General features: G+C 37.3%; 1 protein-coding gene across 3 annotated transcripts in view; it reads right to left on the bottom strand.

Annotated features, from left to right (window-relative positions):
• TOX (thymocyte selection associated high mobility group box) overlaps positions 1-24,164 on the bottom strand; it is a 218,930-nt gene that overhangs the window by 16,747 nt on the left and 178,019 nt on the right. For all 3 annotated transcript variants that reach the window (XM_038129460.1, XM_038129461.1, XM_038129459.1), the window contains 2 exons: positions 21,308-21,538; positions 9,310-9,390 (listed from right to left, as the gene is read on the bottom strand). In XM_038129460.1, coding sequence (XP_037985388.1) covers positions 9,310-9,390; positions 21,308-21,538 — 312 coding nt within the window. The remainder of the gene's footprint in view (positions 1-9,309; positions 9,391-21,307; positions 21,539-24,164) is intronic.

The following is a 24,164-nucleotide window of genomic DNA, read 5'->3' on the forward strand; positions in this document are numbered from 1 at the left end:
GAACATCTTCCATCACAACCCGCTGGAGAATGGTGGTGTACACCCACCACTAGAGGGTGACAGAATATTACATTTAGTTAATGGCAGGTGGTGGTACTTAACACATACATTAGTGAACATACCCTAGGGTGACAAATTAGTTTTTCATAACAGTCCTTTATGCTCTTTGAGTGGCTTGTACTTGTTCTAGAGAAGAAGTTGAAGCCTTACTGTAAATCTTAACATTCTTCATAGTCTAGGAGAAGGATTTCCTATGGACCTGTCTCTCCTTCTAACATCATCACCTAATACTCTTGTCGAAATTAAAAAAAAAAACAAAAAAAAAAACCCAAAAAAAACCTCAGAAGGTGAAGACAAGGTAGGTAGGCCAAGGCAATGGAATGGTACAGAGAAAGTATGACTGCCCTTTAGGCACAACACAAATCCTCTTCCCATCCCCTCCCTCCAAAAGAATCTGTTGTTTTACTGAAACACAAAGAAAAAAGGGAAGAACATTTTGAAATCCCAACAGAAAGATAATGAAAGTAGAAGAGATATAGAAAAAAGGGAAGGAAAAAAATAAGTACTACTGTAATTCTGATGATAACAAGTATAATTATATTAACTAAAATTACTTGTGTTGCATGACCCTTGGTCCACAAAATTATTTTATTTGTATAATATTTTCAAGGAAGTGTGTGATGATGCAGATGAGTGCTGTCCCTAACAGAAAGTGTTCAGGGTGGATAATTTTGCACAGTTTGGAAAGTGCTGAATCAAGTTATTCCCCATGATTTTCACCAAAGTCATGACTTCCCTTCCAATTTTAGCGCGAAGAGAGCTTTCCCATGCACCTCTATTCCCCTACTGTGTGCCAAAACTCCTTATGCTTTACTGCCAAATTAAAGAATCAAATTAGGAATAAAGGGTTAGGAATTGCTCACTTAGTTGTGCTATTATTTTCTGAAGGGAGCTGCCCTGGCACTACTGGTCATTCTTATCACGCTGCATTCAGTCACAGGGAGTGTGTCTGTTCCATAGAGAAAAGTGACATTGGGATTTCTGTCGCCCCATTCAACTCACTCCTGTGGTTGAGAAATTATTTTTGGTAAAGACACCCTGCTCAATTTAGCTGTGTTATACAAAAAACCCACTAAACAACTAGATGATGTCATTTTGGCATCTCCATATCTTTGGGATACAATTTGAAAACTTTGAAACACTTTGAAAACTCACAATTTAAGCTCTCACCTATGTATCTGTGTAACCAAACAGCTCTTGAAACCTACACATGGGTATTGATTCTCTTTCTAAATTGTGTCTGCCTTCTGTTGGAGATTGTAATCCCATTTCTGTTGAAACATAAACATCCATGTGGTTGAAACTAAAGCAAGGATATGTTTTAACAAGGCAGGCTTGATCCTTAGACTACTGAATTTAAAGGAAAATCTATTATTAATTCAAACAGAATTTGGATCACAGCCCAACACTGTTACTATTACTTAAGTATTAATGTCTGGATGTCCATTTTATTTTTCATGAAAACAAAGTAGGATCTGACTAATAGAGGCTGAGAATTATTCCTATTTGATGATCACTACTTTTGACCTCTGATCCATAAGAAGCATGCCTAGAATCTACAAGTGCTTATACTTATTTCCATTGTTAACATGTTAATGCAGTTTTTGTTAGAAATGTTGCCAATAAGTAGAACTACATAGATGTATTCACAGATGATGTATATGGATATCTTCAACTTACATAATTTATACATGCTTCATATTCAGAATTCTTTTCTGCCATAGAATATGTGGGAATTAAATAGATTTTTACAATAATTTCACTCTAGTATGCAGTGCTCAACTAATATTGCTTCTTGCAACGTAAAACTAAAAAGTAAGTGTTGTCCCAAAGAAACCAGAGATGTTCTATTTACAGAGAAAAAATGTTTTTTTTCTTGTTCTATTGATTTCAGCAAATTAATGATCAAAGCCTTTCAGTTGGAGCAATATAATTTCAGTTGTTTACAGATGAGATATTATCAAAACACTTCTTTATTATTAACACCAATTAAGCTCTCCTTTGTAGTAAAATACTCAATAAATACATTCAGAACATTCAGTAGATGTTCTTGGTACTACTGGATGCTTATGTGTCCTTTAAATATATGCTGAGAGACCACCTCAAGGGAAAAGTGAGCCTTATGGCCAATGTGCAAACAACGTAAGCAGCTTTACTTGTGGGCAAACACAAGATATTCCAAATTCATATTTTTATTTTTTTACAAAGCCATAATGGTGTGACATAGCTCTATTTTAAATGAGAAACAGGTGTTTCTCTTTAAATAAGAAATAGAGGTCTGGCCTCCTCTCTCTACAGACTGGAACATGCACTATGTGAAGATTTCAAAGCCTGGAAAAGAGCTAAACCTAATTCAGGTTTTACAAGAAAATGTAAAACCTGAATTAGGTTTTACATTTGGTGGTTGCCACAGTGTCCCTTTCCACGGCAGTGCCATGCCCACACCTGGTGACTGGTGTCTGTCCTTGAGCCATGCTGAAGATTCAACAATCTTCAGACTCTGTGACCAGAATGAAGGTTACATTCAGGAAACAGCAGTGATTATGTCAGCTGGTACCAGGATGGTCCAGGCTGTGCAGGCTGTGATCAAACTTAGGTAGGCCTGACTCAGCTTAAAAATGAGTTATCTTCAGTACTGTGACATTAAAGAAGCAGATAGAAGGAAATTGGCTGCATATTTATGCAGCTCCCACAAAGCTTACCTAAGCTTAAGTTTGCATCTGCTGTCTTTGCTCTCTCTTTGGTGGAAAGAGCATCTTGAATTGTTTATTCCTTCTCTCAGCTTTTCTGTGTACACATAATCCTGTCTGTTTGTAACATTTTTGACATTTTAGGTGACTTCCAACCCCAAGCCTGTCCTTGAGAAGAATCCCCTCTTCTAGCCTGCGTGGGCTCAGCCATTTTATTAATACCCCTGTGAAGAGCCTTATGAGAGAATGACTTCTCTCCAGCACTGCTTTCTCTTCCTGCTTAGCTCTTTAACTCCTACAGAGATCCCTTTGATTTAACTCTATCCACTCCAGTGGATAACTCATATGCGTATTTGCAGTGCAGCTGCCTTCCTACCTAAGTCACAAGAGGATCTTATCAAATGACATTTCCTATTTTGTTAATTCCAGTCACCTATTGCAATAACAACATCTGGGACCCCAGAGAGTTCAGAAAGCTTTTTTGACACATTCTTGATGTTTTAGAAACAAAGGAGTCAGCCATGGGTTGTCATCTATAATTAGTCAAGGTGGCTCAGAAGAACATCTTCAAATCTAAATATACATTTTGTCATCATCTACAGGGGATTGTCATGGATTCATTTAGGATATGTAAGTAAAAATGGATGTTTTATGAATGTAACCTGGGTACATGTGATAAAGGATGTGCAACTTTAATTTGATACAAGTGTTTTAATTCCCCAAATGGAAGCACTAGGCTAATAGTGAAATCTAGTTTTATTAACTCACTTCAGAAACAAACACAGTTCCTGTTCAAATCAAAATCTAGCTTCTATCAAGATCAAGACATTTCTGCCACTTTTTGGCAGAAATTATGTGAGACCATCTCTCAGTTTTTGCGCTGCTGAATGTAAAGCATCACATGATTTAGCCTCAAATCAAATTCATGGCACTAACTCAAATATAGTTTGCTCTTTATCGTCAGCTGCAGTAGATCAGTGGTTTCCTTGCTAGACAAAAAAAAAAAAAAGTTTGGACTTGTGTTATGATTAGACAATTGTTTTATAAATACATGTTTACTCAGCAGATACTTTGATACATCACATAATCTTAATTTATGATTCTTTGAAAATTTCTGACTACATCATAGTAATTCCAGAAATAATGAAAGAATGAGGTAACACAGAAGCATGAAGTACCTGCTTTGGAAGCTTTTCATTATAGTTTTTCTATCTAGTGATTCTAATGGAAAAAAAGTAAAATTTGTATGTGTATGTCATCACTCTGGGACTGTTTTTTTGCTTTAAAAGAAATACTGCCATATGCCTTGTAGCACTTGTAGCTACCAAAAAAAATCCAACCCCATGCATCAAACATAACTGTATTTTTTATTTATTCTGTCTCTTATGCTTACACTGAGAACAGCCTAACTAATTCCAAAAACATCTGCATGGACTAGGTCGAGATGTAATGTAGGGAAAGCCGTTCTCAGAAGCAGGTACCTCTTTGCCAGCAGCAGAAGGGATGCTGCTCTCCTTGCATGCAATAGCCAACTTTTTAAAGCACTGGCCAGGAGACAAGACAGTTCAGTCACTAACTCTTGTCAGGAGATATTAAGAATTTTATTCCCAAAAGAAATGTCCTAAACCCCAGCAGCTGCTTATTTCAGGTAGGAGTGAGCCAGGATACAGTACCCCCCTACATCTGAAGCTTGGCTGCTATGAAGCAATGCAGTTACAGAAAACAAATTGTGGAGAGAGCACACCTGCACACACACTTCTATTTAGGAGTTGGGAAATGAATCATCAGGGAGACCTAATCTATCCTTTTGCTTTTTTATATGTTAGACAAATGCTTTCACACATACATGTATGAAATTGGAAACGAATACCAATTTTATCATTTTAGTTTTGGGTTAGGTTATTTTTGGGTTTTGATTTTGTTTTTGTTTTGTTTTCATTTGCTTGTTTTGTTGGTTTTTGTATTTATTTTTTCTTTATCATGGCCTCCATATTGCTTTTTACAAGGTCAAATGTTTTCATTTATGTCCACTGCATTTTTAAGAGACTTGACTTCTTTAGGCTGATCATTTTTATTACAACCCGGGCAATGTAAAAGATACTTTGGAACTCTCTGGTTACAAATTGCTGGGCTAATGGCATTAAGGCAATGTCAGTCTTACAGATATGACCTTTAGTTTTCTTATGAACCACAATTGCAAGATGATGGACTAGGAAAAGCTAAGTCTGCCATAAGTTTCAAGAAGCAATTTTACATGTCCAAAGGATTTGCACTGTCCACAAAACTGAAAAATGCCCAATGCGTTCACTTCAAAGTCAAATGAGGACAGCGCTTTGACTTAGATACAGCATCAGAGTTTTTAAATATGCCTGAGAATTCTGATATTGAATAATATTCCCCTTGCTGAGAGGTTTTAGCTTCAGCCACAGTCACTAATATATATCTACATGAAACTTGAAATTGTGTCACTACACAGAGAGAATGAAAGATTCATCTAGTCAAAAAGATTAAAAAAGGGACAAAACAATCTTTTTTGTACTACTGAAACAGATACAGTTGTACTGTTATAGTTAACACACATATATGTATAACTTATATGCACATAAATGTTATGCATGTTGAATACATAACATGTATATATTGTTTTATAAATATTCATAGATGAACCTATGTAATACATGAAAGTATTTAACATTTACCCATATACATCTGTATTACATATATATATATATATATTTGAAAGATGCAGCAAAACCTCTAATGTCAGCCAGAAAAAAAGGCTGGTTAAGCAAGAAAAAGTGCTTGTTTTATGAAAAAAAAAAGTAAAATTGCAATTCACAGCATTTTATGTAATGCTGTACAAATTACCAGATACCAGAGACTGCATTTCTGGACCTGAATAGTACTAAAAGTTGCAACTAAGGGCAAATATAAAGACACTTGTTTACAATGCAAAGGCTTAGTCAGTGCTATAAGCAATATGGCAATCTGCATAGCAGAAGATATAATGCTTTGTTATGTGTTTTTACTTTACCTATCAATTCTTACATACATGAACAAATTCAACAACACACTTATTAATTTCAAGCAATATAAAAAAGGAGAAAATACAGGAAATTTATAAATGAATGGGAATTACTGCATACTGACATATTTATGCAATCATATGTTTACCTTATTTACTGGGTGGTAGCCATACATGTCTTATAAAGCCATTGTGAAAGCATTTAAAAGTGTACAAGAAATGGGCTGGTGATCCTATTACCAGAGTTACTGGTGACACTTCCACTCTTTTCAGCTAAGATTTTGTCAAATAACACAGTCTGATATGATACACACTATGGGTGTGTGTGACCTCTGTGTGTGTGCGCCAAACACATGGGGAGGGGAGGGGAGGGGAGGGGAGGGGAGGGGAGGGGAGGGGAGGGGAGGGGAGGGGAGGGGAGGGGAGGGGAGGGGAGGGGAGGGGAGGGGAGGGGAGGGGAGGGGAGGGGAGGGGAGGAAAAAATCAGAGTAAAGGGGCAAGGAGCTGAGTGTCATGGAGAAGGCCACTCTCTCCACCTGATGCTCCACGTCCACCCCAGAGCTTGGTAGGAGCACCAGTGTGTCTGAATTTCATTATTCTGCTGCCAGCCAGAGGCTAGGAAGTGTCCTGGCAGTAGGAGTTCTACCCTGTTCCTCTGTAGTCTTCTGCTTTGGCTATTCTGGAATCTCAAATGGCCAAGACGGGTGCCATGAATTCAGTTCCAAGTCTATGGCACATGTCCAGTCCTTGCTTTTCAGAAAAGAGAAGTCTTGCAAATAAATGCAGAAAAAACATGCACAGACTCTCATATGTTCACTAATTTAAAAATCAGTGGTACTTAATGGAAAAGGCAGCAGAATCAGTGTCAAAAAGATAGGAAACAGGAAAAGCAGCTGCTCTGGGAGGTGTAAGGCACCTGCTGAGCTGGACAGAGGGGACCTGAGCAGAACCCTTCCCTCAGACAGAGACCTCTAGGAGGGGATATGAAAGAAATTTTGATAATTGGATAACATTTGGATAGCCAAAGCATATCCTGATGGGATATGAAAGAAAGTTTGATAATTGGATAACATTTGGATAGCCAAAGCATATCCTGATGGGATATGAAGCACAATTGAGTATCTCATAGCTGCCACCCCAAAGTCACTGGAGCTCTGATATGAACATGAAGGGCTCAATATTGTTCAAATACTTTGAAAAAAAGATGTTCCAAGGAGAATGCACAAAATTAATGACAACCTGATTTCATAATTATTTAATTGTGTTTGAAAATACAGACTATATAAACTTCCTGCTCCCAAGTATTAGTAAGAATTTCTTTACACCAAAGCACTATTGGGATGAGCAGCACAGAAAATTCTATAAAGCAGCAAGGTTAAACAACATGTAGTAAATAAAACTCAGGAGGATCCAGGGTGAACACCTGATTATAAATGTGAGGTACCACAGAGTGAGGTACAAAGCACAAAATACATCTGCGAGCAAATCATTAATATGGTAATAAAGAATTTTTGTAAAAAGTGTGTTACTTTTGGCATGTCTAAGCTTTTGATAATGAGGTCCTGGAATCTTAATAATACCATGTAAAAGTAGTTTTTATGGATGGTAATGTAACAACATGGACATAAAAGACCATATTGACTCCAAATAATCTTAATTATGTATAATATATATTTTCTCATTCTTACAGGCTTGTCTAAAAAACTACAGCTCTTCTGGTGCCAGATAAATATTTAATAATGATAATGTAGAATATACTGATATTATATTACAAATGGTTATTTTACATCCTTATTCCAAAATGGACTTGCTTTAGTTACATGCCAGCTCTTTTAGATTCATTGAGTGTGTTCATGGGGATAAGCAATCAGTACTCAGCTTCATTAAGTTTATATTTTTATACTTTCCACACTAGAGGAGAACATTACATTATGGGCAGAATTTAAATAATTGCTTAAAAGTTAAGAAAATGCTTCAGTGCTTTTCTGACTAACAACAAATTTGAATATTTGCACTAATGGATTCATGCGCTAAACTGATCAAGAGTCTTCCAAATTTTTTTTTAAAACAAATTTCAGAAAATGCCATAATATACTCTTTTATTGTTAAAAAAAATCACATTTTTTATATTGTGCATTTCAAAATTAAGCCACATAGACTGTTACGTGAATAGTCCATAATGTGCTGAATAATGATAGCCAAGTTATCCTCTCAACTGAAAAGCTGGGTTAAAACTTGGAATATTTTGAGCTTTTTAGACCTATCTTTTGCCAACAAGCAAGCTAATTCAAAAAGATTTGCTTGTATTCACATGCTATTCTTTCTGAAGGCAAAGATTATTTCTGGAACCAAACAGTCCTAATGCAGAAATGAAAGGTATACTGTAAAATACTTTAATTAAATGCAGGAGTATTTATAATGGCAGCTAAAAAATGGAAAGTCATAGGACACAACCCCCAAAAATGAATTAGGGGGCAGCCATATTTCAAATTCAGAACAAACACTGACCAAATATAGAGATAATGCAGAAGCAGGCATGAAAAGTTCTTGCATGGCTAATCATACAGCAAAACCCCTGAAAAATTAATTTAGAATACAAAGTAGTATTGTGTGCAGGGCCCCAAAACTATTTTGAAACTAACCAAGAAGTTCTTCTCATGTCCTATATGCCAGTCCTTCATACTGTGCTCTTTCCCTATAAAATTGATTTTATTTAAGTAAGAACAAAATTTACCTAGATTTGTTTTGATAGACCCAAACCAAGTGGTTCTAACTGATATGATTCTGAAGCTGCTCAATGGATTTCTCACATTGACACAGTACAGTAATGTCACATTCTTCTGCACATTTAAAAGTCTATTACAAATTCTAAAGAGTCTACTGCAAAATTATGGGCACTGAGAATGTTTGAATAAATCTGTTTAGAAAATTGCTACTGGCTGTATATATTTGGTGTGTTCCAGTAAGGAATGTTCCCCCATTGCCTTAGTGGTGACCTACGTCATGCTCACAATGGCGTGCTGGACATAAAATGGATATTCACATTTCTTATGAAATAAGAAATATTTATTCTATATACTATATATGAAATAAGAAAAATATATTCTATATACTGCAATATCATCTGAGCTTGACTATTTCTGTCTTGTGTTTGCAAGGTAAAAAGCAGTACTGAAAAAAAAACCCCACAAAACCAAACCAAGGCAGTTTGTGTGTGATATATATTTTTTTCCCTTATAGGTAGCACAGTGGCTGCCTGGCATGTTTGTTATACAGAGGTCTGTTTACCACTATCTCCTTCCCCTGTTGAACTGGCATGTCACTCCCAAACTGAAGTGCTATCTTGATGACCAGGAGGAAAAGGATGTCTTTATGTGGACAGATAACTGTGCTTATTGAGCATTTGCAACTTAAATGCAAGTTGAAGGTGATAATAAACAAGGCTATTTGCACTAAATACTGCAGTGCTCAGCTGAAAATGGTTTGCAATATGTCACTATATAGATGTGTGTATGTATATACATCATGTGTTACCTTGGATACAAGGCTGGCTCTGTAGGCAGCTAACTGCTTCAGATACTCCTTCTTGGCAGCTTCGGTTTTCTTTTTGTATACCTAAAAACAAAGAGTGGCACATTGGTAAATTAATCTGGTTTTGTTTTTATATATCACTGGTGTGTCTCTATGTCTTTCTAAGTAAACAGCCTTTCCTCCTCATATTGCTTAAAGAGTGAAATAATAAACATCAAATATTTTAAGGAAAATATTATTCCAACTGTGAAACACCATTTAACTAACCAGCAGTACTGAAAAAACAATATCCCTCATAGCACCTCAGGTTTAATTGCTCAAAGCGAAGTGTGGGGCGTACTTTCAAATGGGACCTTTGGGGATGGGGGAAGGTGGGTGTGACCCTCTCCACTGGCTTCCACCTGTGACACCAGTTAAAACCCTCTGGGAAAGACGAGAATTTGCAGAAAGACATTTGAGCTAAATGAAGGAGGAGATGACAGCACCACAGATTAGCCAAAAGAATTCCTCTCTTCCCTGGGTGAACTGCTGGGGGCAGTCAAAGAAGCCCATGGAGCTGCTAAGGATAATAAATGTTAGTCATTATTCCAGCCTTGATCCCATATCGGTCTAATTAACTTCTCAGAAGCATGGATCTATTTCTGTACATTTCTCTCAACTCACCAAATTATTTTAAATGTGGCATGTGCACAATCTCATAATAGATTAAAGACCTTGGAGAATCACTTCAATTTTGCCCAGATTTCAAGACCAAAGACTATCTGCAGGGTTAAGCAGGACCTCATAGCACTACAGTAACATGATGTTACAAAAGCATGTATAGATATTTAGGGCTGAAAGCTCTCAGGAGGAGAACCAGGTCCTGACCCATGGAGCCTAACTAATGACTTGCTGTTAGCCATGTCAGTGACAGATTTAGGAACAACTCAACATTTCTGTTTGCAAATATGGTCATGAGTTTCTCATTACTTCATGGTTTGGGTTTTTTCCTGAAGGGGTAGATTTAGGAGTCATGCATGCATTTGGGCTTCATGTAACTAAGCAGGACTGACTCCTCATCTTTCTTGTTGAAAGGAGAAGTTTAGAAAACATCTAAATGTTTGAAAGTGAGGAGAAAAATAAAGGGAAAGAAAATTTACTTTTTTATTGTTGTTATATTTTAAGATTTTTAAGTCACGTGCCAAAGGTTAATCCACATATGGACGGACACTTGGGGTTCATAATATTGCACAAAATGAAACTGCAGCTTTGTGTATCTGTTTTCCACTTCTCCAGACAAATGCACAATCTGGGCACCTGTGGAAAGCCTCCAGAAGGAAAGGAAAGACTGTCCACCTTCCCCCTCCCATTACTCCCTGCTTGGTTTACTGGGCTATTGATTCAAAGCTAAAAGACAGGCAAAGCTATTTAGGAGGACAATTCTGAGGTGTTCTTCTGAATTCCACAGCTAAAAGCACACATGAACATCTCCTCCCCAGAAAGATAAACTTTATGGAACTTTAAAGAGTTCTCTTTTGATCTTCCAATGCTTCAGTAAAACCACCAGTCCTGTAATGGAGAGGACCTGGCAGCACAGAGTGTACACAGAGGACAATACAGTTGCAGACAACAAAGGGAGAGTGGTTATGTCAGGCTGGAAGGATCCAGTACAAAACCATTTTTATAAAGAATGTACTTGTGAAACAATTTTTTGTTTCACTAAAGCTTTACTTTCAGACACAGAAAAAACCTCAGATACAGGCTGGCAAAACTCAGAGGCTGCCTAAAAGGATTAAAGATTTTGCTTCCCAGGGAAGCAAAAGATCATAATGGAAACAGAGAAGTCTTAGGCTTCTAAAATTGTAAATATATAAGACAGAGAGGGAAAAATATTGGTTTTAGCTGTGCAACTGTATCTTTGCACCCTTGTAATTTCTCCAGATTAAGATAAATATGTAGTGTTTGTTGATCTCCTATTGTTCTGCAAATAAAAAAAAAAAAAGGTAGCAATTTGCTTCTTAAGTTGCAATTGTTTGCGATTATTAGGGGAATTACTATTTGTTTTGAAAACAAATAAGAAATTAGTCAGCAGTCCATTCCTAACTGCTAAAATTAATTCAGCTTGACCTACAGAACAAAGACTAAGTTATACTGCTTTGTATATTGCAATGCCTCTGCATCTCTCTGATAGCCAACTTAAAAAACAGAGCTGAACAATTAATTTTACACAGAACAATGTTCTTCAAAAGATCATGTATCTACTGCTTCCACATTGGGTTTTATTTTGCATTACACAAATATAAAAAACAGACACTCCTGCTGTGCTCCTACATTCACAGCATAATTAAAAGAGTCCTCTGGGACCTGGCTTTTTCTGCAAATAGTCATATTGCACAAGGTTAACTCAATAATATGAAGCTAACAACAATTCTGCAAATCTCCATCTAAAACATCACTACTTCATAGAAACATCATCAGACTGCTGTTACTTAATTATGTCCTCCCTGTGCATCTACCATGTTCAGTGTACACACTGCCTTGCCCTCCTCTCTTGAATCTTTTGGTGAATGAATAATAATCTCGTGAACACCGTGTCTTCCCTGGCACAATAAAATTTACTGATTTAACAGGAGGTCATTGTAGTAAAAAAGTCCTCACTGGGTGGGAAAATCTTTAGGTGACCCCAGCCTGCTTTGATTTTTGCATTGGCAAGAATGGCCCCTGCAGGCTGGCTGGCCTGGAAGGTTATCAGCTCACCCTAGTTTGTCCCTGGAAAAGCATTGGTGTGTCCTCTGAGGACAACAGGTTGAGCTCTCACTATGTCCTTCCCAAGGTGCCCACTGCTTAGGTTAGCCTACAAGTGAGCTGATGATTGTCATGCTGGTTTTGGAAATTGATTGGTCATGGCCTAGACTAAAAATTTGTGTAAATTCTGCCTGTCTGGGGAGTAATCACTTGGTAACAAAACTAGCAACAAAGTCTGGTCCGGCTGTCAGTATTTTTCTCTGAAGGTAAATGAATGTGGCCCCGGCAGCAGTACCAATCCACTGGCTCTGTGCTGGACTGGACTTGCACTGGGGGCTTACGAAGGCAGGGCAAGTGCAGAGTATCTTCAGCATTTGCAGCAGTACCCCAAACAGGTATGAACAAGTCAGCTGCTTCTCTCAAACTCTTTTAATTTTTTTTTCTGCAGCTGTGAGAATTTTTTAGCCCTCAGGCTTAAATAGTTTTGTGTTGTTGTAAGTATAAGACTTGTATCCTTGCAGCACTTTTGGGGAGGAAAGACTTGTGTCATCATTCAAGTGTGCTCTAGAAAACAGCTGAAGGTCTTTTGAGTTTCATGCTTAAGACAGTGACAAATCATCAAGCACATCATATCCAATAATACAATTAACATTTTTCCTGCATTGTAAAGCAGGGTTCTATTCTCTTGCTTATCTATACTGTATAATGGGAATATTTAATTTTATTTATAGCATCTTAGAAATCTCCTATAAGATCATTTTCTTGTCCTCTGTCAAGCAAGCAATAATTATTAAATAAGTAACCTGACAGGAACATATAGTTATGGAATTAAATAATTACCATTTTGCTTTAATTCAATTAACATGATAACTGAACATCAGCTGATTGTCACTCAGGCAGCAAAGGCCCAGTCTGATTCAGCAGCATATTTGTGTCCTCACACAGTATTTTATTTTCTATATTGTCCCAGTAGTGGAAAAAAAATGAATGTTGGCAGAAAAAGACATAATTTTGTATATGCAGGGTGGGTCAGTTTAATTTATTCTTTTTCTCTTCAGCATGTTATAGAAACCCCAAAACACCAAGACTGCATACATTTATCTATAAATGGAACCTGCTGGCATTATTTTCCTACTGTGCTTCACATACACAAATGCAGACAGCATAATACACAGGTCCTTATTTAATTGCACTTCCAAGGTAGCTTCAAGTTCCCTTACACTGTACAGCAAAGCGTGTAAAAAGGAGAAAGCACAAAACCATACTTTGTGCATATAAATATATTTATATTTTATATAAATATAAATGTAAGTAGAAATAGAAATACAAATAGAAATAAAAATAGAGATTAAATTTATAACATATAGTATATAATTTATAATATATAATAACATATACTAATATACTATAGAATATATACTATATACTATATACTATATACTATAGAATATAGAATATAGAATATTCAATATAGAATATAGAATTTGAATGAGGCCACCAGTGAAAACTAATGCCCTGGGCTCTTACAGGTGGGTACCAGCCCCCAGGCCATTGCACCAGCAACCTTTAGCTTGGGTTCCCTGGGCTGACCATGTATGTGGGCCACCAGAGCTACTGCAGCAAGGACTGAACTCTACTTACTAACAGTGATACACATCCCTAAACTGAATGCACCAAAATTCCACTTGGAGATAGAGTGGTGGCAAGTTACACGACAACCACTCACAAATACTAGATTCACCAAATTAAAGTCACAGTAGAACTTAAATACTTTTGCTTTATGCTGTCAAATTCTAGTCATGTTTTACTTTATGTATTTTAACTGCTGTTTACTTCTTGTCTTTTTTGGATCATAAATTCTTTGAGGCAGGCTTCATGTCTCCTGTGCTTTTGTATGAGTTCTAAAATATGAAGTTCATTATATATATATAAATATACCTGTAATGTCTTAAGCCAGGATTTTGTTCTGGCTAGCCATTTTTTCACAATGAACTTCCTCCCAACTTGCTTGTGGAGGATTAACAACACAGAAAGCAGTGGGATTACTACCCTGTCACTTGAGGTTTGCGCCCTTATTGCCTGAGGGGAACATAACTCCTTTCCCCCAGTCATCACAAGAGCCCAAACAGGCACTCAAATGTCTGCAACCACATCCAAAGTTTTGACTATCAGATGATAATGGAAAATTATTGCTTGGGACTACAGTCTCCTTTGATACTAGAGATGATACTAGACTTGTAGACAGTGAACTAAACTGACTCATAATTTTAGGAGAAAAAGAGACTTCCAGAATTTGTGTTTTATGGAAGTCTGCAAAAGCTCTGTGTCTCCTAGATGACAAAGCAAGTTACAAAGAACCATGCTACTTCCCTGGCTTTGCCTAAATAGTTGGTACGAGGATGACAAAGAAAGGGAAATTTTCTGTTTATCTTGTGGATATCTCCTTAGAGCTGAGACTTGCAAGCAAGTTATATTTGTCTTTTTAAAATGATGTCAAAGTGCCCACATTTGTTTTGGTGGAAGTGTTCCAGAAACCCCCACAAAACAGTATATGCAAAAATAGTGAATCAAAAAGCAACATGACTGAATCTGTATTCTTGGTCTCTGCAGTGTGTTATATCCCATGGGAGTGTCATTTTCATGGACTACAGTTACAGGAATGTCATCTGATAAAATACAGTAGGCTCCAATCCAGAATTAAATTCCACATTCAGATTGTCATTCCTGGCCCTAAATATGTCGACTCATAGAGAAAGCTTGTATTTTTTTCCAAGTGGGAGACATATCTCTAGTTTTAATCTCCTGATTTTGCAGCAAAGGCACCTAGAGCTGCACACAGTCATCTAAAATGTGGAGAAAGATATTCCCACAGCAGTCAGAAAAAAAAATCCACAGAATTGTTTAATGGACATTGAAATATATTACCATTTGATTTTCAATCTAAGTACATACAGTAACAAAGAGGCCCAGGGCTAGCTATATGGCTCAGTAGTCTCTTTGACTGTAGAGCATGGAAAAGACACTGATGACATATTAGAGGCTTAAGGGAAAGAATTCTGTCTTTCTGGCATGTGGGGGAAAGATCACAGGCCAAATTAGAGCTCTAGCACAAACAATGAGACTCCTGGAGAACATTGGAAATTGCAGCCATTTGTGCCAGGCCTAAATTTGACCTTATATCTTGATGCTTTCAGCTTACAGGAGCAGGACTGCACACTTCATCAGAAATATGCTGGATGAAAGTTGAGTACAAAACAAGGGACATTAAACACATTATTTATTTGATGATTATTTCCACCTGCTGGTACTCTGTTCTTAAAAAAAAAAAGGATGTGAGCCTGAATGGATATATAATAATTGGGCCTAAATCCAGTTTTTTATGCAAATGACATAAAAGTCATGTTCCTATTGAAGTCAAATGTATGGCTAAAAGCTGGGGAAGAAGAATAAGCTGAAAATTAAGGCTATTATTTATGCACATTGCTACAGCAGTATTTGAAACTCACAATCCTTTTGACCTATCTGCTTCCAAGTACAGTAAGAAAGTGGAGTTAAAGTCAACACTTCATAACTCAGGGGCCTTGTGCAATATTTCTCTAGGAGCCAAAGTTGTTCTGTGCTGCAAATGGATATTAGAAATCCACCCGGAGCAGGGGGTGTCTGGTGTTCCCTGTAACTTTACAGAAGGCCTGATACTTCTCCCCTCTGACCTCAGTGGAAGTTAAGGGATTCAAGAACTGGTCATGTAGAAGCCAGGGTGGAAAAACCTGAAGATATAAATTTACTTATGTGTAAATAGACATGGGTTGTATCTGCACATGGTATGTGCCTTTTATTGGCCCATTTGTGTTCCAGCTCATTAAGCCCAGATGCTTTCAGAGGAAGGAGAATACACCAGGATGAGGATCAGTTGTTTTGAAATCTTGATACCCTAGTCTAGACCTTCAAAGGGTAGAGATGCAATTTCATTATAGGAATCTGTAAAGAAAAACAGAGCATCTCCCAAACACTCCTAAGATGCAAGACTGGTGAAAGTAGCAAGATAGGTGCAAGTAGCTGGGAGAAGAGATGTAAAGTTGCCGTCTGTTGTGCCGATTCCAGAATCCATTTTGCTTACAATTCACTTTGGCAGTGTGCACACACAGATGTGCCTTCTCTTCCTATTCTCATTTACAAAAATAAAACAAAGCTAAACCTTGTGTGGTTGTTTATCTACTAAACTGGAGGTACATTCTCATCCTCTTACAATTATGTTAGTTATTCCTTGGAGATTGCTTCATTAGCATGGAGCAAGGAAGGGTTTTTAAAGGGAGAATAAGAGATGGATAAACAAATGTCTGTGTGAGTACATCAGCGTGTATAAGGAAGAAATTGAAAATTTGTTTTAAAAATGCTACTGACTACTTTGACCTCATGGTCTGCACATCTTCTGAAGCTGTCTCAGCAGCCAGTCCCCTGAACTGTCTGACATCCTGACACCGGGCACCCCACATGCATGGCAATGTACTGGGGACACGATGGCTCTTCCAGCCATGGGGTGGATGATCTCATTTGTCATGTCAAGGGATGGGATGTCATCGCACCCTGACAGGGAGAATCTAGGTTGGGTGTTCCCAAAGGACAGGTGGAGTCAAGACCTCTTGAAACACTGATCTTGGATTCACTTTGATCTGACTTGTGGCGTCTCACATTACGACAGAAGCTGAGGAGAGTTGAGGTGTTGGCCAGCATTACTTGTAAATCCCCTCCTGATCTACCTGGTCATCCCAGCAGTGGATAAGGTGCTGCTATGTCTAAAACATCCCTGTGGTTAAAAGAGAAACTTATAAAACACACTTTGTTATTTTTCATGCCAAAATGGGTCTGGGTTCTTTTAGAGACAAAATGAAAACCCCTGAAAGCTTAGAGGTTATAGTGAAAATGGTAACAACATCGAAAACATTGACACTAATGCACAGGGACTTAGTTTTACATAAGTATTGGTAACATACAATCCAAGTTCCATCAGATATTAAAGAATAAACTGCAGCTTTTATCTAGTGGGTCTTTGAGCACCAATGAGGAGTAAATGATTTGATTTTGTGAGCTCAGAGGATTTGTCAGCTGCCTCATATGTGTAATTCTGGCTCTTCATATTCCTGCTGCTTCTAATTTAGCAGGACAGGCTCATAATTGAAGCAAATTAACTATTTACACTTGCCACTTCTACCAGGGGAAGAGGACACATCAGCAGGAAAGAATGAGTGGGAAATTAAATTCTTCCCACTTGTGTCAGATCTGCCCTTATATAAACACATTAACAGTAATTTCATGAGGCGTCAACCATAGGAATAAATACTGAGGGATAAAATAATGAGGTGTTGCTATTGAGCTGAACTGTTGCAGCTAATATTACTGTCTATGAATTATGCAGCCTGAAAGAAAGCATCTGTCATAGCACTCAAACAGTCACTTCACCTGCCTCTTCTGATTGCTAAGTTTTGGGTGCCCGAGGTGAATCCCTCCTTCTCCCAGCTGTAGGACCAGGGCAACATTGAAGCAAACACAGGAACACATGCACACACACACAAATATGCACACTGAGTTGTTCATAGGAGGCCAAATTAATTCCTACTAGAATTCCAGTTAAGTCACTGAAGTAACACCAGAGATTAATTTTGTTGAATGTTGAATAGACATTCAATTCCATTTTTAGAATAACAGAACATTTATTAAGGTCTTTGGCTGAAGTTTTAAAGTTACACTAATGTAAACAAGAACATTTTGTTTGTAATTTGCCACATCTATTACAGCTTTACTAGGACTCCAATTAGAAACTTAAGGTTCATTTAGTACATGCACATCTGGTACTGATTTAAAATTACTTTCCTTTTTCATCTAAGGACAGAAAATGACCTAAATAGCCTTTTTACCCAGTTTAAACCAGTGTTCTGTCCGAAAGCCAGTGACTCGACCATTTAGCATGCTGATCACTTTTTCCTAGGGGCTGTTTATCTCCCCTTTCCAGTAAAAAAGTGTGCAAAGGGCAAAGATGTACATAGATAAGCTATAGAAATGGGATGCACAGAAGTATAGTACTACAGAGAAAACGGTGTTTGTGATCATAAGAGAGGAACTGGAAAAGTCACTGAAAAAAAATATACCAGTGCTATGGCTGCAGCATTGAGGAGAATGTACCTCAACACACTAGTACTACAGCTGCCTACTGTTCATAGATTTATTATTCTGAACAATTTTAGAAAGCACTTACAGTGAAAAATGAAGGAAAATGCACAGTGTCTGCTTCTGATCATGTATAATTATTGTACTCTATCCAGAATTTGAGAAGTCCATGACAAAGTCCACCGTGACCACTAAACTCCCTTTAACTTCTTGACTCTGTGTGGGTAGAGTTGGACAAATAAAATACAGGCACACACCAGCATTGTTTGCAAATGGGCCTCTTTACATACAGAAATTAATGGGAACATATGATTCAAAAATTCAAATATCTTCATATGATAAAATAAGAGGGAAGTATACTGGTATCTGCTTTAGTCTAATGAATTGCATTATTCTCATGGTAAGAGTATCAGAGTGCAATCCATTTTAAGCATAACCCTCCCCTAACTTCAGTAAGGCACCCACCATCAGGTAGTTCATAACACCATTTCCTTTTTTTGCCATTCAAATACTATTTTCTCAAAAACAGTTTCCTAGTTCTTCACAGTTTGAAAAACATATGTGGTTATTGCACAAAGCTTTTCAATATGCCAGATTATCAAAATTTTCTTGCTAAGTCTTGGACATACATATATTGTTCTTAGGTCATTATTGTACTGAGTTTCTATACTTTTATTTATTCTGTGGTCAATCTTCAGGAATAAACAAGAAGAATTCTGTGCATTTCAGAAAAAAATGGCTCAGATCACAGCAACAAAGAAGATTTCATTTTAGCATGAAAACATGAGAGTATTCTTCTTTCTCAATAGATGCATTATGTTCTACTTTCTGATTCATTTATATTTACTATTTAAATAGGAAAAGGAGCTCCAATTCAGGAAACATAATTTGGAAATATATTTCTATTTAAATTCTAGAATAAGCGTTAGCTTCCAAAACATAAGCCAGAAGCTTTATGATAATTGAATCCTTTTCAGCAAGTATAATTCATCAATAAAGTTGTCCTCTAATGATGTTATTGTTTCTTTATTTAACTATTTTTTGAATTTCTGAAGCTTCTTCAATGCCAAATACCAAATGCTACATTAATCATTTGTATTTTTAGAGTCCAATTTTCCTACCAGAGACATAGATTTCATAGCAGTTACTAATACTCTGGATCTGAAAAATCAGGCCTTTAAAATACAGACTATCTAGTCAGTTAAAATGTCTTGTAATCATTACTTTGTACTATTAGATCCCTAATGGAAAAAAAAATAGTTTAAATTTATTGTAGAAAATAGGATTGTCAATTTTATTTTTTTTAAATGGGAACTATCTTTTATTATTTTTGTACAATGCTAGATTAGAAAGGGCTTGGGCCTGGAATTTTAAAAATGTGCTTAATAGATGATAATGAATAGGCAAAATGAGTAAAAAAGCAATGAAGATTTGCTAACCCAAACTTTTGAAAGAACTGGCTTAAAAAACATAGTTGCAGCCATTTTTACATGCATGTGTCATATGGATTCCATAATGCATGATTTATCTGTGTTTCAACTTACATTAACTGCAACAGAGAAAAGGAAAATAAATTTTGTTCTGTTCTTACAACATAGGACTTATTCAAATTTTGTTCTCAACCATGAATAGGAAATTAAAGTTAAACTGGAAATTTAGGGTTTCATGCACTTTTCTTACACATTTCTATGGAAGAGCTTTAATATTTTGGTGGTATCACTCACATGACAAGCTTGAAGGAAATGTGCATTTCATGTATTTTACAGTCTTTTAGGTTGGCCTTTGCTGGGCATATTAAAAAAGTGAAAAGAAAGACACAACATGAGAAAATATCTCTAATGTGCCAGTCCAAGTGGATTTCGGATGCCTGTGTTCAGAAAGTTACCTTACTTACAGCTAAACCTTCCAAACACTGGTCTTATTCATTGGTGGACACTAGACAACAACAAGTTGTTGTTGTTTTTGTTGTTTTTTTTTTTGAGTTAGCCAGTGAGTGTCAAATCTTGATTCTTTTTACACTTGTATATTTAGCAAGGATCTAGATGTACCTACACCACCGGTTATTAGCAAAGTAACCCTTTTTTTTTTTTTTTTCTAAGCCCAAATAATTTTACCTACCAATAAATCATTTAGAAGTTTTCTTTAATTCTTAATTTTTAACTGTAATTTTGTAATAACAGTGTATGAATGAAGGAGATTCAGTTCATTTCCAGTACTTTTCCACTCTGTATGCTAACATCAACCCCCGTCCAGGTCTCCTGTAGCCAATATAACTCTCACCCAGCACATCCTTTCCTTCCATGTCTGTAACCTTCTTAAAGTTCCCATTCCTTTATCAATCCAATCCATTCTGTTGTCAGTTAGCAAAAATGCAACCAACAAGAAGAAGAAGAGCAATGGTATGCTACAGTGAGGATCCATGGTATCTGCCAGCTGTCACCACTTCAATGGGATGAGCTTCCAGAGTTGCCCACTTTTACACAGCTTTGCCTGACTTGGAATTATTTCTGCAAAGTTTCAGGTCCAGCTCTTCTGGCCTCGTTGCAGAACCAAGGCCTTCCATGGAAGACTGAAGTAACCTTGGGAAGCGATTTCCACAGCCCACACACATGCTAGAGGATGCCCTTTGCCAGCATCCACCCTAGGTCTCTTTGGGTCAACACATCACTAACTTCTTTCATAAAAGCCAGGTGGTTTGGGAGCAAATGTGAGCCCAGCTTCAGTCCTGGAGTCATGGGATCATGGGGAAGGGAAACACCTGCAAGTGGGAGCTCAGATATTCTAAGGTTTGGCAGCAAGGTCCCCTTACACAGCAGTTTCACATATAGGGCGATGACATTGCAAAATCCTAGGCCCACAGATTTCAGCATAAAACATTCCTAAATATAATCCTAAAACTTGTGCCACATCCCAAAACAAGGTAAACTCTTTTTGTGATTTCATACAGATAAAATAAAATTATACTCTCCTTATCTCAGTCTCTTTAAATCATATTCCTGAGATGACACATATTCAAGTTTCATCCTGGCGAACGAAAGAAGCTGCCTACAGTGCTCAGATGACCCTGATAACACTTTCCTGAAACAAAGCCTCTGAGTTACAGCACATATTGTACCTGTTTTTGTTCTTCTCCTAAGCCATCCCACATTGAAGCTACAATTTTAGAGACTTCACCAAAAGTAGCATTAGGGTTTTGGCCCTTGATGGCTGCTTGAGTGTCTCGAAAGAATAATGCATAGGCAGACACGGGCTTCTGTGGCTCATTTGGGTCCTTCTTCTTCTTCTTTTTGGGAGTTTTAGGTTTCTTTCCTATATCTGAAGCAGGTCTCTTCTCACCACCATTGACCTGAAACATAAAATTAGGAAAGTACTATTAAAAAAAGACAGTTTAATTCACTCCAACCACTGTTACAGCCTCTGTGATGCAAAATCTTTGGCTTGTGCATTCAGAAATGGAATTTTTGTTGTTATCTTTGATAATCCAAATGTTGACACTATCTGCATTAGTCACAAGCATAAAATTCACAATAAGTATTTCAGATAATACACTATATTTCTCTTTCATATAATTGTGATTATCTCTGGTCATCTTGTCACCTTTTCTCAGTTTTATTGCTATTGGCTATAACAAGAAAATAATGAGAAAATTCAAATGAAACTTGTTTCTCTATACCTTGAGTATCAGTTCAACAACATGAACCATCTGCAGACAGCAGGAACATTGTCATTTCTACCTTTTGCTTATTCTCGTCCTTCCCCAGAAGGACCCCAGGCTACTGTTCAAATCAATTTCTTCTGCAGCTGGTGGTACATCTTCCAGGGACTTTGAAGAAAATCTGGCTGTGAACCAAGCAATTCAAGTTACAGACACTCCCCTACACACTCTCTAATAAAGTATGAGGAAACAAACCTTTACCAGTATAGACTGGTTTAGAGTTTAGAGCCCTTTAAAGGACCAGTTTTACCTATCTGGATTTGGCTGAGTAGTTTTTATATCTGTTCATGTAAAAACAAATGGTTTGAGGAAAGGATTGAAAGAGGAATGGTGTTTGGAGGAAAGCTCATGTGCCTTATTTATGCACCACCTGAAATAAACCCTCACATAAGCATTTGTGCAAATGCCAAAGCACCCTATTTTCCTAGTGAAGCTGGTGAAGGGTCTGGAGCTCAAGCCTTGTGAGGAGCAGCTGAAGAAATGGGTTGTTTAGCCTGGAGAAAGGAAGGCTCAGGAGAGACCTTATCACTCTCTACAACTGCTTGAAAGAAGGTTGCAGCAAGGTGAATGTTGGTCTATTGACCCAAGTTACAAGCCATAGAATGAGAAGAAATGGCCTCAAGTTGCCCCTGGGGAAGTTTAGATTGGCTAGTAGGAAAAAATCCTTTGCCAAAAAGATTGTCAAGCATTGGAACAGGCTGCCCAGGGAAGCGGTGGAGTCACTCTCCCTGGAGGCATCTAAAAGATGTCTTGATATGGGCTCAGGGCACAGGGTTTAGTGGCGAGCTTGGAAGTGCAAGGTTAACATTTGGACTCCATGATCTTAAAGGTCTTTTCCAACCTAAATTATTCTAGGATTCTATGACTCACAAGCACATAAAGGGACAATAACCTGATTCTTCAACACACTGGAGCTCCATGGCAAAGTAGCTTTTCTTGATATGGTCACTTAATTTACTGTAACTGTAGAAATGGTGTGTGATCTTACAAGTGGGTTCAAAGGCTCTTTTCTTTTGTCAGCATGACCAAAGCACTGTGCATCATAAGCATTTTTAAGAGAAGAGAAGATCAAGAGCATAAATGGTATGCTCTAGGCTAAGGATCTACTAGGCATGCCTTCTTTCACATCCTTCTATTATTATTTTTTAATAATGCGTATCAAGTGGCACAGGAGGATACAGGTGTGCAAATCATTGGAACTGCATGAGGAAAATGGCTGGAAATCCTCGTTTTGAGAAAAATAACTTTTTAATTTTCCTATATGCCTCCGCATGTGGGGTCCAACAGAACCCAAGTGAATACAGTGAACCATCTGAATCTCTGTGGCTTACTAAAACCAGCAACAAAGTGATGACCAGAACTCGAAAATGAAGTTGCTTGTTTTTTTGAGCATTATGTTACAATAGCTGCAACTTTAATGCAAAGTTAATAGACATGCAGCCTATTGTCAGCATTCGGAAAATATGGAAAACCAAAATTGTGCTGCCCTTTATTAAGTTATCCAGCTTTTTGTCTCTTGCTATTTTTTAATTCCACAGGATACACAAAAGTAGCAGTTAAAGTATAATTAACCAGGGCTCTAGTTTGAGAACATTAGTCTAAACTTTTCAGAAGTCCAGTGCAACTGGAACTCCATGAGCAAGAAGACTTTGAAATAATTAGTTCTATAGTTAAAATTTTACCCGTGTGATTCGCTAGCATTTTTCTCCTTTCAGTTTATTTTTGAACCAATGTAATTTAAAAGTTCTCTGTATGTTAGGATACCACATTACTTCAACTAGGTGATATACTACAGAAACTTGTGTAAGTGCCTTCTGGTAAGCTGTTCTGTGAACAGCTCTAAAAACTTGTTCTCCAACCTTAATGATCAAGAGACTTCAAAAACCCACTGTTAAAAACAGAGTACTCACAGGGGAAATTCTGTTTGTCTTATACGAAAATAACGAAATAAAAAGAATACCAGAATTCCAGTACTAATAACCTTGCAAATGGCTGAGATGATGGTCTACCTTATGCTCCCATCAGTCTATCAGCTTCATAGACTCCACTGCTAACCACCAAAGCAGAGACAGATGGAAAATAAAATAAAAACCATATATATTCTGCTAGGCATAGACTTGTGCCTCAAAATCCCTGGAGGTGTAGTTAGCTCATGGTAATCCACCTCCTGTCATAGCTTATTGCTTAATTATGGTGATGTATTTAACTTATTTATCACAAGAAAGCAATAATCTTTCACTTTAAAAAAGTGTATATT

The sequence above is a fragment of the Motacilla alba genome, chromosome 2, assembly GCF_015832195.1.
Source record: "Motacilla alba alba isolate MOTALB_02 chromosome 2, Motacilla_alba_V1.0_pri, whole genome shotgun sequence".
In the NCBI taxonomy this organism is placed as follows: Eukaryota; Metazoa; Chordata; class Aves; order Passeriformes; family Motacillidae; genus Motacilla; species Motacilla alba.